At 42.6% G+C, this 20,428-nt stretch overlaps 1 protein-coding gene across 10 annotated transcripts in view; it reads right to left on the bottom strand.

The window, feature by feature from the left end:
- akap9 (A kinase (PRKA) anchor protein 9) overlaps positions 1-20,428 on the bottom strand; it is a 138,148-nt gene that overhangs the window by 92,608 nt on the left and 25,112 nt on the right. For 9 of the 10 annotated variants that reach the window (XM_021572164.2, XM_021572171.2, XM_021572172.2 and 6 more), the window contains exons 3-15: positions 17,266-17,310; positions 16,624-16,683; positions 15,442-15,591; positions 13,086-13,241; positions 12,351-12,548; positions 9,113-12,115; positions 5,113-5,196; positions 3,861-4,005; positions 3,382-3,452; positions 2,977-3,106; positions 2,567-2,664; positions 1,908-2,019; positions 1,480-1,717 (exon numbers count right to left, since the gene is read on the bottom strand). In XM_021572164.2, the coding sequence (XP_021427839.2) occupies positions 1,480-1,717; positions 1,908-2,019; positions 2,567-2,664; positions 2,977-3,106; positions 3,382-3,452; positions 3,861-4,005; positions 5,113-5,196; positions 9,113-12,115; positions 12,351-12,548; positions 13,086-13,241; positions 15,442-15,591; positions 16,624-16,683; positions 17,266-17,310 (4,490 nt within the window). The remainder of the gene's footprint in view (positions 1-1,479; positions 1,718-1,907; positions 2,020-2,566; positions 2,665-2,976; positions 3,107-3,381; positions 3,453-3,860; positions 4,006-5,112; positions 5,197-9,112; positions 12,116-12,350; positions 12,549-13,085; positions 13,242-15,441; positions 15,592-16,623; positions 16,684-17,265; positions 17,311-20,428) is intronic. The other variant, XM_021572169.2, reaches the window with a different exon arrangement.

Genomic DNA, 20,428 nt, shown 5'->3' with positions numbered 1-20,428 from the left:
AATTTGTCTAGCCTACTGGTATTACTTGGGGTTGTTCGGCATGCAAAATGTTTGTAGATCAATGACTCAACACAGTTACATGCAGTTCAACACTGAAGGAAAGGACGCATAAGTTGTCACAAAAGACGAGATATAATACATTCTTTCTACATTCTGAAAATACAAGTCCAAACAAACTGTGAAAGCTATTTATAACTTTTGAATAGATTTTCTGACGGATGCATGCTAGATTTGGATTGGTTTGGTTCCGAAAACCGACATTTAATTGGGATGGATGCGTGAATGTTACATCCCTTTTATATAGTGAAAATAATTTAGATATCAGGAGATGATACATTTATTTTTTTCAATTTGTGATATCCAAATTGGTAGTTACAGTCTTGTCCCATCGCTGCAACTCCCGTACGGACCCGGGACAGGGGAAGGTCGAGAGCCATGCGTCCTCCTAAACCCGACCCTGTCAAGCCGCACTGTTCTTGACTAACTGCCAACTTACCCTGGAAGCCAGCCGCACTAATGTGTCAGAGGAAACACCATACAGCTGGCGACCAAAGTCAGCGTGCATGCGCCCGGACGCCACAAGGAGTCACAAGAGTGAGATTAGACAAGGTCATCCCAGCCGGCCAAACCCTCTCCTAACCCGGACGACACTGGGCCAATTGTGCGCTGCCCATGCGTCTCCCGGTAGCTCCAGGAAGTGACACAGCCCGGGATCAAACCCGGATCTGTAGTGACGCTTCTAGTACTGCAATGCAGTGCCTTAGACTGCTGTGCCACTGGGGAGAGATATCAGGAGATTAAAGCCATGCTAATAGTAATGGACCCAGGAGGGATTGAATAAAACTGAAATCTACTTTCAAAGGAATAAGGAGTTTGCTAATGCCTTGGCAATTAAAGTGGGCCTGAATGGCAGCTGTAGAATTTCATACCCGGTGGTATCGGGTCACAGTGATCTGAGAAGTGCTGCTGCACTCTTTCTATGCGCACGTACACACAGGAGTAGGATCCTTCTCATGACTGTTTCAAATACTCCCATGGGGGAGGAGAAAATGTACTTTCTCACTTGTGCACCGGTGGCTGTCTTTCTTCGATATTATGTATGTCTATGATGTGCTTGTGGACTAACCAATTCATATGTTGAGTTGGATTCATGAGTTGGATTTAGTTTGAGTTTAAAATTTGTGTCAAGATTACATGCCATGTGAAAGGGTTGATGATGGGGTTTTCCTCTTGCCTGGCTACCCAGACTCCTTGCTCTAGCCAAACATTACCCCACACCCACTAACATTAGTTTCTCCTCTGCAATGAGTCTGGATCTGAGTACCTCCCCAATCCTACACCGAATGCGAACACAGTCTGATTGGTCCAGAAATCGATTGGTTGTAGTGTCTAGTATAAACACACTGTGAGAAGCTCTTGCATGTGATTTATGTAGGGCCACTTCTACACCATAGTCATGATCATCATCATCACTATTACCTGAACTGGGCCTCGGTGCCCGTGACCTCATCGAGGTGCTGCTGTAGCATGATGAGCTCGGTAGCATAGTGCTCCTCAGTCGCTTTGGCCTGCTGCTGGTAGTAGGCCCTGAGGCGCTCCACTTCCATTCTGTGGCATTCCTCCAGCTGGGCCCGCTGCTGATGGACGTCAGCCATCAGCTTCTGGATATCCTCAGCAGTGTGGGAGGAGGGCGAGGCCGCGGTCGGCTCCCTCAGATCTGGGTAGAGAGCGATGGTGTTAGCATTAGCATGACTATGTAGATGGTGGTAGACAGTGCCCATCTTTCCCATTCATTTTGGGATTGAGGCTCGCAGACTTTCCAAATGCACAACAGATTGTGTAGAAGATGGACACCACATAACCCAGCACCATTTTGGTTTAGACATACAGTATATATCTAAATTTACCCTTGAGATTGTGTGTAGAGATGCTGGAGCTTTCGATGTGCCTGCGCAGGCTGGCGATCTTCTCCTCACTGCTGCGCTTCAGCTCATCGTACATCAGCTGCATCACCTCAATCTAAGAATGACAATAAGAGTTTGACAGCAGTGTTTGTTGGCGTTATCATTAAAGCCAATTAGCTTTCATTCGTCATATCATTATTAACTAGCAGAGTTAAACATGTAAAAGCTGAGTGCTAGTGTCCTAGCAATTACTGTAGCCAAAAAATTATTGTTGCTTTTCATCCCCGTCATAATACTGTGATTACATGTCAAACAATAACGAGGTTGGTGTCGTGACATCTAAACATATCCAATGAAATAATGACTTATGTTTTTTCCCCCACCAATTAAAAAACTCTTGGCCTAAACCCCTTAAAGCAGGTGTGTCAAACTCATTCCATGGAGGGCCTAGTGTCAGATGGTTTTGGGATTTTACTTTTCAATTAAGACCTCAAAAACCATGTGAGGGGAGTTGTTTACTAATTAGTGACCTTAATTCATCAATCAAGTACAAGGGAGGAGCAAAAACATGCAGACACCCGGCCCTCCGTGGAATGAGTTTGACACAAAGAGCTAACTAAATAAACAGTTTTACACACACAGTATGTAGCAGTCCATCCTACCTTATTGCCATCTGCCTTCAGTAAGGACTGGAGCTGTAGGAGACGACCGTGCTCCTGTTCAATCCTCTGCTTCACCTGCTGAAGGTCTCTATACATTTCTATAGAAACCAGACAGAAAAAATGTCCATTACAAATATATCCTCATGCAGTCTCAGTTTGTGAAGTATCTTCACTACTATAAGGGATCCCATTTATCATTGATGTAGCTGGATTTGATGTGCGTACGCAAATGTAAACTGGAGGAAAACACAAAACACAACATGTACTAATTTGTCATTTTATCATGCAGCAGTCAAGATTGGCGTGTGACTTATTTAGACATTTTCATTAGTCAGCCACTCATTTCATAGGCTGCGTGTTCTTTATGTAGTATTGCTGTCATTTGGTAGACATCACAACCAATAAAGCACCTTTCGCCTCCTGTAAAACAGCACTGGGATCCCTGGTTTCTTCCTTCTCAAACCAATGAATCTTCCAGTCCTCGACATCAGTGGGGTGGAGATACTCCAAGAACTCCTCTCCGAAAAGTTTAGCAAAGGACTGTATAAAGATAACAGCAAAATAGCTCTCAAACAAAACACTCATTCGAGTAGTAAGAATCAATGTCTGAACCTGAAATAATTCTGTCTAATAACGTTCTCATATCAAAAGTAATTGACAGTGCAAAGGAACAATCAATACTTGTTTTTGTGTGTGTGTGTGTGTGTGTGTGTGTGTGTGTGTGTGTGTGTGTGTGTGTGTGTGTGTGTGTGTGTGTGTGTGGTTGTGTGTGTGTGGTTGTGTGTGTGTGGTTGTGTGTGTTGAATGTTAACTACCAGGATGAGTTGCTTGCACTCTTCAGACACAACTTGCACCACATTCTGGTACTTAGAGCTTCTGAGATCATCTGTGAAGTCCGAGAAAAACAACAAAAGCATACATTATTATTGGCTTATATTGAGCACACATGGTACACAAACATTCAATTACTAAAATAGGATGAATGCAAAAGAGACTGAATAACTTCCGTGTGAGTCTGTTTTCTATCTACAGTTTGTAGCATGGATGACATCACGAATGATAGATCAAAATAAACCAATTCAACATGGCCCGTCTAACCCCACATGCCCAGATACACATACATAATTAAATATACATGTGCGGAGTGCACACACATTGAAACATATACACACACACCTCTAACCACCACAAGGTTTCCTACCACACAAACACACTTGCCATATCCCTACCTCAACCCCACCACCAGACAACAACCCATCCATACATCGACCTGCACTCAAAACCACACACATACCTTTGTATGTTTTTTTCAAGAAACCCAGCTCCTGCTCAAGTGTGCTGACACGGGCATCTGTCTGCTCCCGGAGCAGCTCAAGCTGTGCAGCGTGCATCTGAGACAGGCTGATACGCTGGGCCTCCAGCTGCAGCCTGCACTCCACCTGCACAAAGAGAGAGAGAAAAGAAAGCATAGAATTACATAAACCAAAATGGACATAATCCCTCAGTCCACCTATGGTTGCACAATAGAGATTGTTTCAGGAGTAAGACAAACAAATTCCAAAGAATAGAATGTGCTCGTTGCAACTTACACATGATGAATTTAAGGTATTCTTAGCAATATGACATCATACACATATCAACAAGATGATTGTCAACCACTATTGGCCCCTCCAAATGTACTTGCCAGTTGTTGTTTATCTGTAAGCAGGAAGTCGGCCTGCTGTATGATGCCATATTTTTGAGTGTACATTTAAACATACATTCCAAAAGGTGCAACCCCAAATATGTTGGCCAGTCCACCCACCACAGTACATTGTTTTGAATGGAAATGGGGAATGCCTGTTGCCCTAATTTTATAAGAGAAACAGGGTGGAGCACCTGGGCTTTAGCACAACAAACGAGGGGCCAGCTGTTATCTATTCTACAGCCAAAATAATGGGGATACGGCAGGGCTTTCCTATCATCCTTGGATGGATGTGGAAACGCAGATGTGTTGCAGCTACACTCGTGAAATCATTATTTTTTTCTTTGATGACAGTTCTATTTGCTGCGTGCAATGCATTTTTGTGTGGAATGGTAATAACACTTACTTTCATAACGCTTTGTTTGATTGCAATTTATCCAGCCCACTCAAGCACTATACATATTACAGTAGGACATGTAGCAAATTGATGTCAAGCACATGCTTAGTAGCCTAATGCACGTAGCTACGTAGAATGTGACACTGCAAATACTGCAAGGATGAATAACTGCATACTGAAACTTCCTAAACAGATTCATAGTTCTTACTTTGGTTATTTCACACTAATTATTAGCAGTGTGGGCAGTATAACACTTGATGACACAACAACCAAGCATTACTCATAATAATACAAATGGGTGACAAAAGGAAGGTTTGCCTGTCATCACGGCCTTACTACTGGGTGCCCATAGTTCTGTATGAAGTTGTTCCACTGGTTGATTGACCTTCCAAACCCACTGTACTAAGACAGCAACTCAGGCCGGAGCGAAAAGCACAGGCAGATTTGAGCTCAGGTGACATTTACATGCTCTGTGGTTTCGCTGTCCCTGTCCTCCTCTTGCTTCGCTACAGAGTCCACCGAACACTCCATCCCATCTACGCTCTTCCCCTGAAAAGAGGAGAAAAAAAGTTGCCATTGTAACAGAAGAGATTAAAAGTTAATAAAAAACAATGTTGACGGGGTCTGGCGACAACAGTACAGTAAGTACGTATGGCATAAAACACAATGAAACACTTACTGAGAAGGCCACACTGTAAAGACTAAGACCGCTTTGGAAGCATTTCATATTAATTTGCAATTTATTCATAGCAATGAATGCTTATGTACTTCACTTGCACATATTATTGATACGAAGAACAAGATGCAATAGCAATATTTTCTTGTTTTTTATATAAGCATTTATAAATGTGGGTATTTTTATAAACTATGCTACCAGTGAGGATTTCCTACGCTGGACAAGTTGTCACAGATATGAATAAGTAATTGATGATAATATGCACATTTTTAAAAATGTAATTACATTAAGGGGGAAACATACCATAGCTTAGCTATATTCAATAAAATGTATGAGTTGATTTAAAATTCATGTTTAACCCTTTCTCATGGTTGGTGTCTTGACGGATTTGTCCAAAATAGTGTGACATAAAACATTTTTCTGTCAATGCATTTATGGCAGTTTAAATTGTTGTTTTATCATATCTTAAGCATATATGATATATATTATTATATCATATATTAAGCAGGTAGCCTAGTGGTTAGAGTGTTGAACTAGTAACCGAAAGGTTGCAAGATCAAATCCCTGAGCTGACAAGGTAAAAATCTGTCGTTCTGCCACTGAACAAAGCAGTTAACCCAATGTTCCTAGGCTGTCATTTAAAATAAGAATTTGTTCTTAACTGACTTGCCTAGTTAAATAAAAGGTCAAATAAAAATATGTAATCAGTTCAATTAGACATTGAACTTGAACCCTGTACATACCCGGGTCTAGCTGTTGGAAAGTTTTTTGTAAAGAGATGTCAGAAATGCAGTGTGACTACATAACATTCCATGTCTCCTTATGTTATGGGGTGAAAACAGTTTTCATGGGCAAACAAATCCCCCAAAAACCATGTAATTGCAAAATCGAATGCTTCTAAACAAAAGTCATCTTACCTTTATACTTTAAACCTAAACCAATACTGTCATTAACGTGGTTCTTCAATATTTATGCATAATACTTGTTGGATGTGCATTTGGTGTCAAGTTGTAATTACACCATGATATTTTCACACATCATCATCTGATTCAAGAAGGAATTTTCTGAATGACAGTCAAGTGACAAAAAGCTGTTGTGATAAGCTGTTGCATGTGCCAGGTGTTGGGAAACAAAGTTGTTTGCGAAGAAAGTCCTTAAAATGTTGGTGTCTTCACGTCGGTGAAGACAGTTGTGCTTGGATGTAAAATCCCTAGCGAATCGATGTGATCATCTGTTGTGGTCTGCTTACTTTACAGCAGATTTAACAGAAGAAGCATCAAGTTAATGAGTTCATGTTTTTGTGCCTCGAATTAGACAGAGTCTACTGTGAGCAATTATGTATTGAACACCACCAAACACTATTCCAATTCATTATTCTAGATATAAAGACAACACATGACATATTCTGAAGAAACTCATTAGGCTATGATCTGGGAATGAAATAACATGACAAATACATTTTGGTTTCCATGTTACACCTGCATTTATAAACAATGCAAATGGGGCTTGAAATAGCCCATTTGAACACTAATTTTTTACCTCAGCAATCCAAGTACTGGAATAGGCCTACCTTGAAAATCATACATTTCCTCAATTTGGTACTTGAAAAGTACTTGTAATTATTGTAGCCAATTTATAAGATCTTCTGATCCCTTATAATTATCAGTGATTTTCTTTGAGCCGTTTCTGTAAGCGATGTTTCCCACCGCTTCAATTGATGGGTGTTGCGCTACTCTGTTGAGGTAAAACCATGTGTGGTTATTATGGAGAACAACAACATCTAATGCTGGCTTCAACTTGGCTTTCCATGAAAACTGTTCCCTTACAAAATGAACCTGGTTATTGGTTGCTTTCTCAGTATGAAAACAACGATGGTAAGATTAACGCTGCCACTACTCATGGCTTTATTAAAGTATGTGTGACTGCGCTGGTCACATTGGCATCCATGAATACACACCACTGCTGTTGCCTAAGGGAAGCCAGGCTTCCCCAAAAATGATTTTTTTAAATAAATAATCATCTTTCGTCCCGCTGTGGTTCATAAACTTCCTTAAATTCGCAAGAGTGGAGAAAGCATCCGAGCAAGCGAAACATTTGGCCCCCCTTGACGAAAATAAATGAAATTATAGCCAATCAGCATTCAGCAAAACTGAGTGAGCGCAACTGTGAATGATCCTGGCGCACCAAAGAAAAGTGTTACGTTTGGATTTGGCCTCAGACCAATCACATCACCCCAAAAGCAAAATGTAATTTAGAGAAAAAAAACTTGAATATGAACTAACGTTTTATAGAGCAAACAACACAATGCATGCATCTAATTTATAGTTAGTAAGACAAGTCCGTATTATTCTCACATATTTTAGAACGTAGTAACATTCATTGGAATATCAATGCATTATTCTTAATTATATAAATTATACAAATGTATAACATTGACATCCCCTGAAAAACACAATTAAGTGCTTGAAAAAGTCCCTGAAAGTATTTGAATTTGACTTGCCAATGTCTGTATGAACCCTGCTTGAAGGACAGACAGTCCTAGGCCTAATTTATAGAAAGACTCATGTAAGCTATTAAGGGGTCTTTCCCAGTAAGTGAACATACCGTGGTGCACTGATGCGAGATGAGGGCAAAATTCTATGCATCCTTGACATTGCTCTACTGATGTGAAGCCTTGGACATATACATCTATTTTGATTTGTTTAACACTTTTTGGTTACCACATGATTCAATATGTGTTATTTCATAGTTTTGTTGTCTTCACTATTACTCTACAATGTTAAAAAAGTAAAAATAAAGAAAAACCCTTGAATGAGTAGGTGTGTCAAAACTTTTGACTGGTACTGGCAATGACACAAAATGGCTTCTCAACTTTGAGCACTTACTCCCTGCAGAACAGAAAGAAACTATAATGTATACGTTTCTCTACATAAAAGCAAAGACGTTCCTTAGCTAGAAAAGGATATTCATGAGAGATAACAAAATACGTCCTTTCATGGCTCGTTTTAGCTTTGAAGATAAGAGCCTAGTCAATGAAGGCTGATTATAATTCTTATATAACTGCTTGAGTAAAGCTTAATGGTGATTTCAACTTAATAATTTAAATGCTCTGTGTGTTCATGCAACAGCCTCTCCTACAGTCCTCAGAATCTCTGTGCATTGATCCAATTGATACCTCCCATTCAGCCTCTCCTGCTTTAAAATGAGTGGTATGCGTGGCCTGACAATCAAAGACAAAATATTGAATATTTTTACCTAAGGATGTACTTCTGTTATTCACTGCCTAGTAGAGCCAGCCTCTGTCGGGCACTTTGTAATCAAGCCCATCAGTCATTACAGATTGGATGATTTTTCTTTTTTTTTTTAACTGTTCAGTGCTAAACAGGCAAACCTCACCTCAGCCAGGTTTTTAAATAAGCCTTCGATTCAGTCTGTGTAGTGTATGAACACAAATTCCATTCACCTGCATCGAGTAATGATCAACAGTTGTAAGATTTAACAAGGGAGTAATGATACATCGTTACATAGTACTGGTTATGATCATGATCAATTGTTTGCTGGTTATTTCAACAATAGTCAATTAGTGCATTAACATAAGACCAAAATGAAAATACTCTATTAAACATTTTAACAGCTCAATCAGAAAGATAATTTCAGACTTATGAAAATGCAGGGATTGAGAGAGAGAGAGTGAAAGAGGAAAAAATAAAAGGCATGGCAATTATCGTTTCCATAGCGGGGGCTATTCCAGCTAAGAGACTGCAGCAGCAGCTGTGTGTGAATGCCTACCTGCTTCCCAACGCAGTCTCTCTCTCCGTCACCGTGGTACCCGTCTGTGGCGTCATCTTTCCCGGTCCTCTGCTGCGAGATCGACGGAACCTGGCTCTCCATCCGAGCCCGTGCCTCCCACTCTGCTGCAGCAGTAGCACCTCCAGCTTTGTTTCTCTCCGCCACCTCCTCCTTCTCCCTCTTCTCTTTTGTCTGGGCAGAGCTCTGGCGCTTCTTCTTTCCTCGTCGCTGCTGTGTCTTGCGCCTGTGTGACCCAGAGGCAGAAGGCTCCAAAGCGGAGCTACACTCAACAGGTCCCTCTCCAACAGTTGAGACCTGAGATGGGGCTGCAGATAGAGTTAGCGTTTGGCTCTGGTGCCAAGCCTCCGGGGTGTGTCGGAGGCGGTCTCGCTCTATTTCGGCGGCCTGTAAGGAGGAGGGGAGAATCACTACCTCCCCTTGGAGAGATTCGATTTGGAGGTGATGATCCTCGATGGAGCAAGCTGGGGCTGCAGACTGAACAGGCTGCCCTCTCTGTTGGAGCTTCGCTTGGCTCTGAGCAGCTCTCCCTCCCTCCTCTCTCTGCAGTTCTATCTCTCCCTTTCTCTCCTTCAGAGTCTCCCGCTCTCTTTCGAGCTCTTCCTCCAGGTTTTCATTTTGGGCGATTACCTCCTTGTTTTCTCTCCTGACCTGACTTAGCTCTCCTTCCAGCTCATCCAATTCACCTTCTGTAACAGTCAGCTGCTCGGTAACTTTAGACAGCCTCATAGCCAGTTCCTCCTTCTCTGCCAGAGCTACCTTCAGCTTCTCCGTCAGCTCAGTAGTGTATTTTTCTATCGACGCACCGCAGTTGTCTTTGGACTTGTCCTCCATTTTGTTAGTTTCCTTGTTCTCCCTCAGCTCCTGAATCTGCGACTGGAGGCTAGCGAGTTTAGACTCATACACGAGTGTCTCCTTGAGAATCCTCTCCTCCAACTGCGCCTTTACCTCAACAAGGCACATATACTCCTCCTTGAGCTCCTGATAGTTCACCTCAAAGTTCTTTTCTGCAAAAGAGAATGTATTCCTCTGCTTTTCAATCTCCTCTTGCAACTCCACTACTTGTCTCTGCTTTTGTTCATTTTCTATCATGAAGGATTGGATTTTTTCCATTTTGGACTCCACTTCCTCTTTCATGGCGTTGTTGGTTTCCATCAAAATCCTCTTTTCAGATTCCTGCTTCCTCCATTTATTGTCCCAGCTCTTTTCTTGCTCTTTGGACTGGTTTTCTAGCAGCTCATTCTTTTTCAGCAGCATTTGGATTTCCCTCTCCATTCTGACCCTTTCTTCTCCACCCTTTCTCAATTCCTCAACTTGAAGATCCTTGAGTTGCACCACCAGCTCTTCGGCTTTCGAGCTGTGCAGCGCCATCTTCAAGTCATCTTTCAGTGCAAAGATTTGGTGCAACAGCTCATCCCGCTCGTCCTTGTACGCGTTTCGCAACTCCTCCAGAGCTCGGCCGTGCCGGATGGACGCCTCGTTAAGGAGATTCTCGGTGTTGAGCTGGCTCTCCCTACGGAGGTCCTCCCGAAGGAGAATGAGCTCCTCCTCGTGGCTGAAGAGGAGCTGTGTCCTCAGCCTCTCCAGTTCTGCCTCCTGTGACTCAGCCATGCGGTCCAGCACTGCGTCCTTCTCCCGCTCCATCATCTCCAGTTTGATCTTGTAGTTGGTTGTCTCCGACTCATGCTTGGCCTCGATCTCTACTGCCGACTCCGCAGCGGTGGCTAGCTGGTCCTTCAGGTCATCGATGGTTTCCTGGAGGCGCTGCAGCTCGCCCTGAAGACTCTCATGGACAGCGATGTTCTGGGAGGCCTGCTCCACCTTGGACCGGGCTGAGCGGAGGTCATGGAGGTGGTCAACCACCTGACCCTGGAGGTTGAGCTTCTCCTGTGCCACTTGGGACAGCTCCTGTCTGGTCTTCTCACGGAGCACCTGGGCCTCTTGGAGCCTCTGCTGAAGCACTACGATCTTGCCCTTGAGCTCGATCACCACCTCGGGACTAGGTCTGGTCACGGATTGCTGGGATTTCAGAAGCTCTAGCTCCTTGCGATGCTGCGCCGTGACCTGCTCCAGAGCAGCAGAGTGCTGCAAGCAAAGCTCCTGCTTCATCTGGACTATCTGCTCACCGTACATCTCGTCTAGCTCCGTCCTGAGATGATCCAGCCTGCGGGCTGAGTCCTCCTCCATCCTCTGGAGGGTGTCACACTCTGACAGGCTGCCCTGGTGGCATCGCTTCTGGAGGTCTTCCACGGTACCCATCAGCTGCTGGATCTCGCTGGAGGACATCCGCTCCTTCTGCCTGGAGGCTGAGAGTTCGCCCCTGCAGGACTCCAGGTCAACCCTACAGCTCTCAAGCTCACCCTTACTGCTCTCCAGCTCAAACCTAAAGCTATCCAGCTCACCCTTACTGCTCTCCAGCTCAATCCTACAGCTATACAACTCACCCTTACTGCCCTCCAGCTCAACCCTACAGCTATTCAACTGATTAGTAGTGCTCTCTAAGTCCCTCTTACAGTTATCCAAGTTACCCTTACAGCTCTCCAGCTCTTTGGCCTTTGCGGTAATTTGCTGGTTGAGGTCGTTTAAGCATTTCTCAGAGGCCGTCAACTCATCCTTTAACTGGTGGAGGGAGGAGTCATGTTCTGACATGACTCTCTCTTGCTCAGCGATCAGCAGTTCTTTCTCGTTCAACTTTTGTGCAAAAGTCTCCTCAGTCATTCTTCCCACCTGTGCAAGCTCCACCTTGAGCATGGTCAGTGTACGCTCATGTTCTGTTATTATTGCAGTTTGCTCCGAAATCAGCAGGTCTTTTTCATTTACCCTTTGGGCAAGTGACTCCTCAGCCCCTCTGCCCACATGTGTGAGATCTTTTCTAAGTTGCATTAGGGAACGCTCATACTCTGCCATAATTCTCTCCTGTTTAGCAATCAGCAGGTCTTTCTCATTTAACCTTTGTGCAAATGAGTCTTCTGTTCTTCTTTCCACCTATGAGAAAAAGTATTAAAGCCTCATATTTAAACAGCTGAAATAATTCTACAAACAGCCTTTAAACTAAATTGTGTTTTTGTATGGTAATAATAATAGGAAATCTAAATCAGATTTTAAAACACACCTGGTAATCAACCACCTTTAAAACAGATCCATTAAATAGATCAATAGAAGCAGATGTTTTCACATGAATGACAGGCACTGACTAACACCAACTAGGCAGCCGCCTCACCATCTCAGCCTCCTTGAGCCGGTGCTGGAGCTGGCTGATCTGCAGCAGCTGCTCCTCGCTCATCTCATGGTGCCCTCTGACCTGGCCGTCCATCTCCTCCAGCTGCTGCTGGTATTGGACAAGCTGCTGCTTGGCCTGCAGGAGGTCCTGCGCTGTGCTGCTGTGGCTGGTGTTCCTCAGCGTCTCACCTGCCTGCAGCTGTCAATCAAACCAGAGGGCGTTCATGTTCCCGTGGAAATGACAGAAAACAACATCACCACCACATATGTTGTATAATTATTAGGACGGTAATAAAATATATGAAAATGTTGATAGAGCAGGGAAAAGATTCAGAGACAATAAGATGACATAGGAAAGATACCTGTACCAGTCCTATTATATCGTATGTCTAACCTAGGGTTGGAAAATTCCTGTAACTTTCCCAAAATTCACAGGTTTTCCAGAAATTCCAGATGGTGGATACCCAGATTTCCTGCTTTTTCACACCCGTTTATGGGAATCTTCCAACCAGGTTCTCTGGAAAACCTGGGAATTAATCAATCAATCAAATTTATTTTATTTATTTAATTATGGGAAAGTTACAACTCTTTTCTTGTATTTTTTATTCTAGTCTAACCCTACGCTTGTCATGAGTTTCTACCTCACCTGCCTAATGTATTTTTCTTACTATATTATAGACTAGGGTGGGATAATATGTTATAGGGTAGTGTTATAGCCTATGCAAGAATGTCTTACCTGCTGGAACTGAATGTGCAGTTTCTGGCTCTGCTCAGTCATCTCCAGGAACTCCCTCATGACCTCATCCTTCTCTTTGCGAGACTGCTGCAGATTGGCTGTGAGTTGTGTGATGATGCCGTCACGCTGCTTCAAGGCAGCCTCGAAGTCCTGCAGCTGGAGGATCAAAAAGAGTACATTGTGTATACCTTGCATAATCAACGTCAGTGATTCACAAGTCACACTTTACTATGAGAAAGAAAATCGTACACTGGCTTGACTTTGACAAAGACAAAGTGTGGTTTCAACAATGGAAGTAGCTAGTTTGGGATATTTGAGGGTAAAGGAGTATGGGTGGTAATACGATCATAGATCAATGTTTTTAAACCAAACAAGAAAAGTGATGTATTCCATTGAAAAGGGAAATACCAACAATAGTTTATATGCACGTTACATGTGTGATATATTTCACTTGATATTTACAGAGTTCTCTCATATATTTGAGTAGTATTCTGAATATCAGAACATAAGAGAGCTCTCATATTGCTAATAACTTCGCTACCCTAACCATTTCTAAGCTGCATCCTCAACCAAAGGTCAGCCCAGCAGCGTGGGCTAAGCAAGGCCAACCCCTTATGCAATCTGCTTGATGAATTAGACTCAAACATTTTTAATGTTATATGAACTTTGGCAGTTAACAGGGGAAGCAGGTTATTTACTTTTTTCTTTAACTACCAATTTGAATTCCTTCATACATACATACACAGAGCGCACATACAGTGCCTTGCGAAAGTATTCGGCCCCCTTGAACTTTGCGACATTTTGCCACATTTCAGGCTTCAAACATAAAGATATAAAACTGTATTTTTTTGTGAAGAATCAACAACAAGTGGGACACAATCATGAAGTGGAACGACATTTATTGGATATTTCAAACTTTTTTTAACAAATCAAAAACTGAAAAATTGGGCGTGCAAAATTATTCAGCCCCCTTAAGTGAATTCTTTGTAGCGCCACCTTTTGCTGCGATTACAGCTGTAAGTCGCTTGGGGTATGTCTCTATCAGTTTTGCACATCAAGAGACTGACATTTTTTCCCATTCCTCCTTGCAAAACAGCTCGAGCTCAGTGAGGTTGGATGGAGAGCATTTGTGAACAGCAGTTTTCAGTTCTTTCCACAGATTCTCGATTGGATTCAGGTCTGGACTTTGACTTGGCCATTCTAACACCTGGATATGTTTATTTTTGAACCATTCCATTGTAGATTTTGCTTTATGTTTTGGATCATTGTCTTGTTGGAAGACAAATCTCCGTCCCAGTCTCAGGTCTTTTGCAGACTCCATCAGGTTTTCTTCCAGAATGGTCCTGTATTTGGCTCCATCCATCTTCCCATCAATTTTAACCATCTTCCCTGTCCCTGCTGAAGAAAAGCAGGCAGTGGGGATGGTGTGTTCAGCTGTGTTGCTTTTACGCCAAACATAACGTTTTGCATTGTTGCCAAAAAGTTCAATTTTGGTTTCATCTGACCAGAGCACCTTCTTCCACATGTTTGGTGTGTCTCCCAGGTGGCTTGTGGCAAACTTTAAACAACACTTTTTATGGATATCTTTAAGAAATGGCTTTCTTCTTGCCACTCTTCCATAAAGGCCAGATTTGTGCAATATACGACTGATTGTTGTCCTATGGACAGAGTCTCCCACCTCAGCTGTAGATCTCTGCAGTTCATCCAGAGTGATCATGGGCCTCTTGGCTGCATCTCTGATCAGTCTTCTCCTTGTATGAGCTGAAAGTTTAGAGGGACGGCCAGGTCTTGGTAGATTTGCAGTGGTCTGATACTCCTTCCATTTCAATATTATCGCTTGCACAGTGCTCCTTGGGATGTTTAAAGCTTGGGAAATCTTTTTGTATCCAAATCCGGCTTTAAACTTCTTCACAACAGTATCTCGGACCTGCCTGGTGTGTTCCTTGTTCTTCATGATGCTCTCTGCGCTTTTAACGGACCTCTGAGACTATCACAGTGCAGGTGCATTTATACGGAGACTTGATTACACACAGGTGGATTGTATTTATCATCATTAGTCATTTAGGTCAACATTGGATCATTCAGAGATCCTCACTGAACTTCTGGAGAGAGTTTGCTGCACTGAAAGTAAAGGGGCTGAATAATTTTGCACGCCCAATTTTTCAGTTTTTGATTTGTTAAAAAAGTTTGAAATATCCAATAAATGTCGTTCCACTTCATGATTGTGTCCCACTTGTTGTTGATTCTTCACAAAAAAATACAGTTTTATATCTTTATGTTTGAAGCCTGAAATGTGGCAAAAGGTCGCAAAGTTCAAGGGGGCTGAATATTTTCGCAAGGCACTGTAGCACATTACCTGTTGCACGCCCTCTGTGCCGAAGGCCGCTCTAAATTCCTCCAGCTGTCGGCTCAGCTCCTCCACCACCAGAGTCTTGGCAGCCAGCTCTTCCTCCATGACCTGTACCCTTCCGCCCCTCGCCTCCTGCTGCACAGGGTCCACTTCCTCCTGTCATGTGGGGGGGGGGGTGACAATGGCTAGATGAGAAATAATCTAACATTCAAAATAGCCACAGAACAGAGGGGGGAAATGGTACCTGTAGCTTGCTTAGCAAAAATTAGCATCCAAGACTGCCACAGAACTGAGGGCGAAATGGTAGCTAGCTTAGCAAATAGCTCATCTCAAAAACCACCACTGAAGCAATTAGTTAGCATCCAAGTCCGTCACAGAACTGAGGGGAATTATATACATTTACAAGTCAACATCAAAACTGCCAAAGAACTGGCAGCCATTAAAGAGCACAGTGCTGGCAATGGTTCCCTCTTTCGCATTAGCTCTGTATTTCACTACTGTTACCTTATCTGTCACACTTCCCTTTTTCTTTCTACCTAGTTCCATCTTCTTTTCGTTCTCAGAATGGTTTTAACTTCTTAACTCTCAAACAAAATCACACACAGTCAATCACTTAATTTGCTGTTTTTCTCAGCCTCTAACCCCTCTTTCTCACCATCCCTCGCTCTTCTTACCTGGAAATGGCAAGATTACGTGTGATTTAGCAAATGAGCAGCTCTTGTATAATTGTCCAACGCCCCCTTCTCTAGCCACTTCACCACTCCATCCTCAATCCCTCTTTTTCTACTTCTCTTCCTCCCCGTTTTCCTCTTTCTCTTCTGACTTCCAGAGTAATTTGCACCTCTGAAATGTCAATTTCCCCACTCCCTATCCCTGCTGTTAAACTGGGGAGTGGAAGTTGAAGGATGACAGCAGCAGCCCGCCGACAATGCTGCTGTTGCTGCTCTGCAGTCCTTCGCCTTCAAATTAAAACCACTTCACAAGCTGAGGATCCCAGAAGCAGAGAATAAAAGGGACTTGGTTAGTGAGTTAGTCTGAGGAAAATCTCAGGGTTAGGAGGTCAGAATGCAGTGCGGAGACAGAGAAAACATGTTACATTAAAAAAAAAAGAGTGCAGTCAGTGCAGAGGTGAGTTGGCTTGTTAACGAAAAACAGTGGCTCGTTGTCTAGTCAATTGTTGTACTGTACCCAGATAAACTCCTTGGAAGTCTCCATTGGGATCTCGGTCATCTCAAGGCAGCCATTCACCTGTTAATTCACAATACTGTTTGGTAAAGCAGGAGGATTTCTTGGTTCAGCTTCCCATTGTTCACTCATGTACAAAGCACAGAGTGAAGGATGTAATTAAATGTGGTATTTTGGTTCCGTCGTACATGTCAGACTTAATGTAATGACTGCCGCCTTCTTCAAACCATTAAACTCGGTGTTAGAGGCAGAGCTTTTAATGGCGGCCATGTAGAAGAGGGGGAGGTGAGAGGTGCGGCATGACTACTTTGACTTGTCAAGTTCAGATAAATGACAGAAGGAGACTTGGAGAGCTGAGAGTGCCTGGCAACAAGCTAGCCGAGTCACGTGGTCTGTTCCAAGAGGAAACCTGGGAAAAGGCAGGATCTAAGCCCCGAACCGTAACACTAATCCTCAATAGCAGAAGCCCTCAGTAACAGATCTATGGTCAGCTTACCCTTTGTCAAATCTGAACCAAATGCTTAAGGTGAGGAAACAAATTAGACATTTTGCAATTTGGGTGAACTATCCCTACAAGTACAGTATATTAACACCAATAAAAAGAGTGTTCTCTGTTTGTTGTAAACTATGACAAAAGTAACTCACCTCGGAGGAGTAGTCTTCGGCTGTGGTGGACACTTCACTATCTGGCTGCCATAGGAAACAACAGGAGGATTCATCAGACCCTGCATGGGGAGGGACTCACCATAATAGGCCCACCGTGTGTCACCAGAACAAGTGGCCCACACAAACACAGCCCCACCAGCGGAGCAGAGTGGATTGCATTACAATACAACAAGAAGAAGGAAAAACAAAGCTTGAAAGTGCATTAAAACTGAAGGACCATAACTACACGAGTCAGCAGTTTTAGCTAAAACAAGCCCATCCTAGGTCAACATTGTGTGTACAGTTAGTATTCTGCTTGACAGTCCCATTACTTCAAGAGCGAAAGTACAGTGGGAGGGGGACATTCTGGGGGAGCAGTTCATGATATGACAAGCCTATTGTTCTCTCATTTCCATTCTGTCTTTGTGTGGCAATTTCTGGTCAGTTTCTGGAGAAGAATAAGTCAATAATGGCGATGTCAAATGCTGTCTGCCCCTTTGACCTAGATCCAATGGGGTATTTTGGAAGCATGCTGTGCCACATTCAATTACGGGGCGCAACCTACTTTTTACTCAATTGAATAATGGCAGATCATTAGAGCCTATTCTATAAAAGGGGCTAATTTCACTTTAACAAGATAAAAAGTTAGAACACTATATGGGGCAAGACGAGGAGAAATTAAATGAGAGGTTTTATTGTCCGAGTTAAATGGCACATTAGGCCAATAGTTCCTTTTCATTGAGGATCGAGAATGGCTTTTGTATCGGCAATAGTCTAGCCTATATTGCTTGGATTGCTTGTTGAATTCTGGTGATTCTAGGGAAGGTAGAATAGGAAACGGCATTGGATGTAGCTTAGTAGCAACACTAGATGTCATTTTTTTTGCAAGCATGAAACGTGAACAATTTGACACTTCTCTTTAAGAAATCACATGTCCAAGATCCTGTGGGGGATTGGAATAACATTTATCTAGGTTAGGCATATCACTTGACAATTATGAAACGTGAATATGAATTTCAAAGATAGTCAAGCAGCTTATCATGGATTTGACTGTATCAGGACGTGAAAACATCAGATAATCAGACTCTATTATACCACTTGTGTCAGATGGGAAATGCGGTTCATCTGTTTAAGATATGCGCAGGTGAGAGACAATACAACAGGTTAGTGCTCACACAGATCTCTGTGAAGCCATCTATCTATACAAGTGCTCTGGAGGGGAACACTTTGAAGCTGGCGTTTCCACAGCAACCCCTCACTGCAAGGGAAGTTGCATGGCTACTAGGAACGTCTGTGTTAATTCAATGGTGCGCCCTGGGCCAATTACACCCTTTGTCTTGGGTATGAAAACAAATTGTGAGAAGACAGACAAAAAAATGTAAAAGTATCAACTAAATGTTTGAACCGTTTATCAGTCTCATTATTACAAATATGGATTCAGATGAGTCCGAATTCAACGGCATGAGTCCAAACTCATGAGCACCTTGGACCTATGAACATTTTATCATTAAAATGACAGAAGTGGCAATTTGTGACAAACAGTTAGGCACGGTGCTGTTCAAAAATGTCTGCATGCCGACGGAAATTCGGTAGTCACGATGGAAAAAGTGCTGAGCTATACCTCAAGAATACTGACCACCAAAAGAAAAGACCGGCAGCAGCCACTCTATTCAATCACCTCCGGGTCCGTTTTGTGCTACAAGGCCACGAAGCTCTCCAACACTACAATGAGGCGGCTCAACCTGTTTAAAGGCAAATGTACGTTGCCATGGCAACCCATAATTTCCCAGTCACATTCGGGCGACAAGGGGAGGAAAAAATGTGGTGTGGTTTTTCAGCAACAGAGGGAATGAAAACTATTAATGCTGTTCGTGACACAAGTGCTACAAAAGAACAGAAGGGAGGGAGGAAAGGGGAGTTTGCATTGTTCGGCGTAGGTGGAGTGCGGAATTGGGGGTGGCATGGTACATGCACCTTGTTCGAAACCTGCGGATAAGCTCAAGGTTGTGAGGGGCTTCCCGATTGTCTGTGAAACGCATTAAATATTTCACATTGACGATGTAAAGGCGAGCCGAGTTAAATTAATAACGGCAGACTAAGGCGGTCATTTGAAAGAGGGAGAGATTGATTGAGCGAGCTTGCAATGAAGCATTAAAAACAAATGTCTGAAGAGCTGGGAAAAGCAGCCTGAACAATTATTATTTTGCTCATTATCTAACTAGAGCTGAAGAAAAACAAAACACACAAAATAATACTTTAACCCAGCACAATAACAATATTCACAAATAGAAAGAAATGCAGTTTGCCAGCTGTAACTTCAAATTCAGCTAAAAAGGTGTTGTGATTCAGCAAATCAAGAGCTTACAGGGACACTTATTGGCTACTCCACTGTTTAATATTGAACCATTGAAAATCGGCACTCACAAAAGTAGCTCATGGCAACTGTATAGGTTACTTCAGGGGACTGTTGTTTGATATCTGCTCAAATGGATTCAGACAATGGCTTTGATGCAACAAAATGTGAATCGATTATCAGGGTCTACGTCATTGAATATCTCTGTATGCGTGATAACCAAAACCTTTTTATGTCATGTTTGGACCACTACATTTTGCATTTATATTTATCTACTGTAATATTCTATTTAACATTGACATTTTAGTAATTTAGCAGACACTCTATCTGGAGCATCTTACAGTAGTGAGTGTATACATTTTCATACTTTTTCAAGCCAAGCAACAAAAATGTGCACCTTAAAACTGTAGAAATAAAATAGTATATTTAGCATTAATTAATATTTGTGATTGAAGTTACCATGATATTTTACTAGGTGATCAGTATGGGACAATACAGGAAGCCACAGAAATATCGGGCCAATACTGCTTGCAATACTTCTCTACCATAGTATCAGCAAAAGAAAGATCATAGCACTAATGTACATGATTCAACTAATCTAGGTCTTGAGCGGTTAATTAACTCAATCAGTTCACCCTGTCTAGGATCAAGTAGAGAAATATCAATATCATTTTAATAAAACGTAATTTCAGGGCCAGGAGAAGTATGAGTTATCTTCCCTTTACACACTACTGAACCTAGCCAGTTTCTTCTCTAGTCTATTCAACTCAGACTCAACGAATCAAGCAAGGCTGCACGCTAGGAGAAGCT

Source organism: Oncorhynchus mykiss, chromosome 18 (genome assembly GCF_013265735.2).
Source record: "Oncorhynchus mykiss isolate Arlee chromosome 18, USDA_OmykA_1.1, whole genome shotgun sequence".
Classification (NCBI taxonomy): domain Eukaryota; kingdom Metazoa; phylum Chordata; class Actinopteri; order Salmoniformes; family Salmonidae; genus Oncorhynchus; species Oncorhynchus mykiss.
The sequence above is the reverse complement of the archived record's forward strand: the minus strand, read 5'-3'. Positions and strand labels throughout refer to the sequence as shown.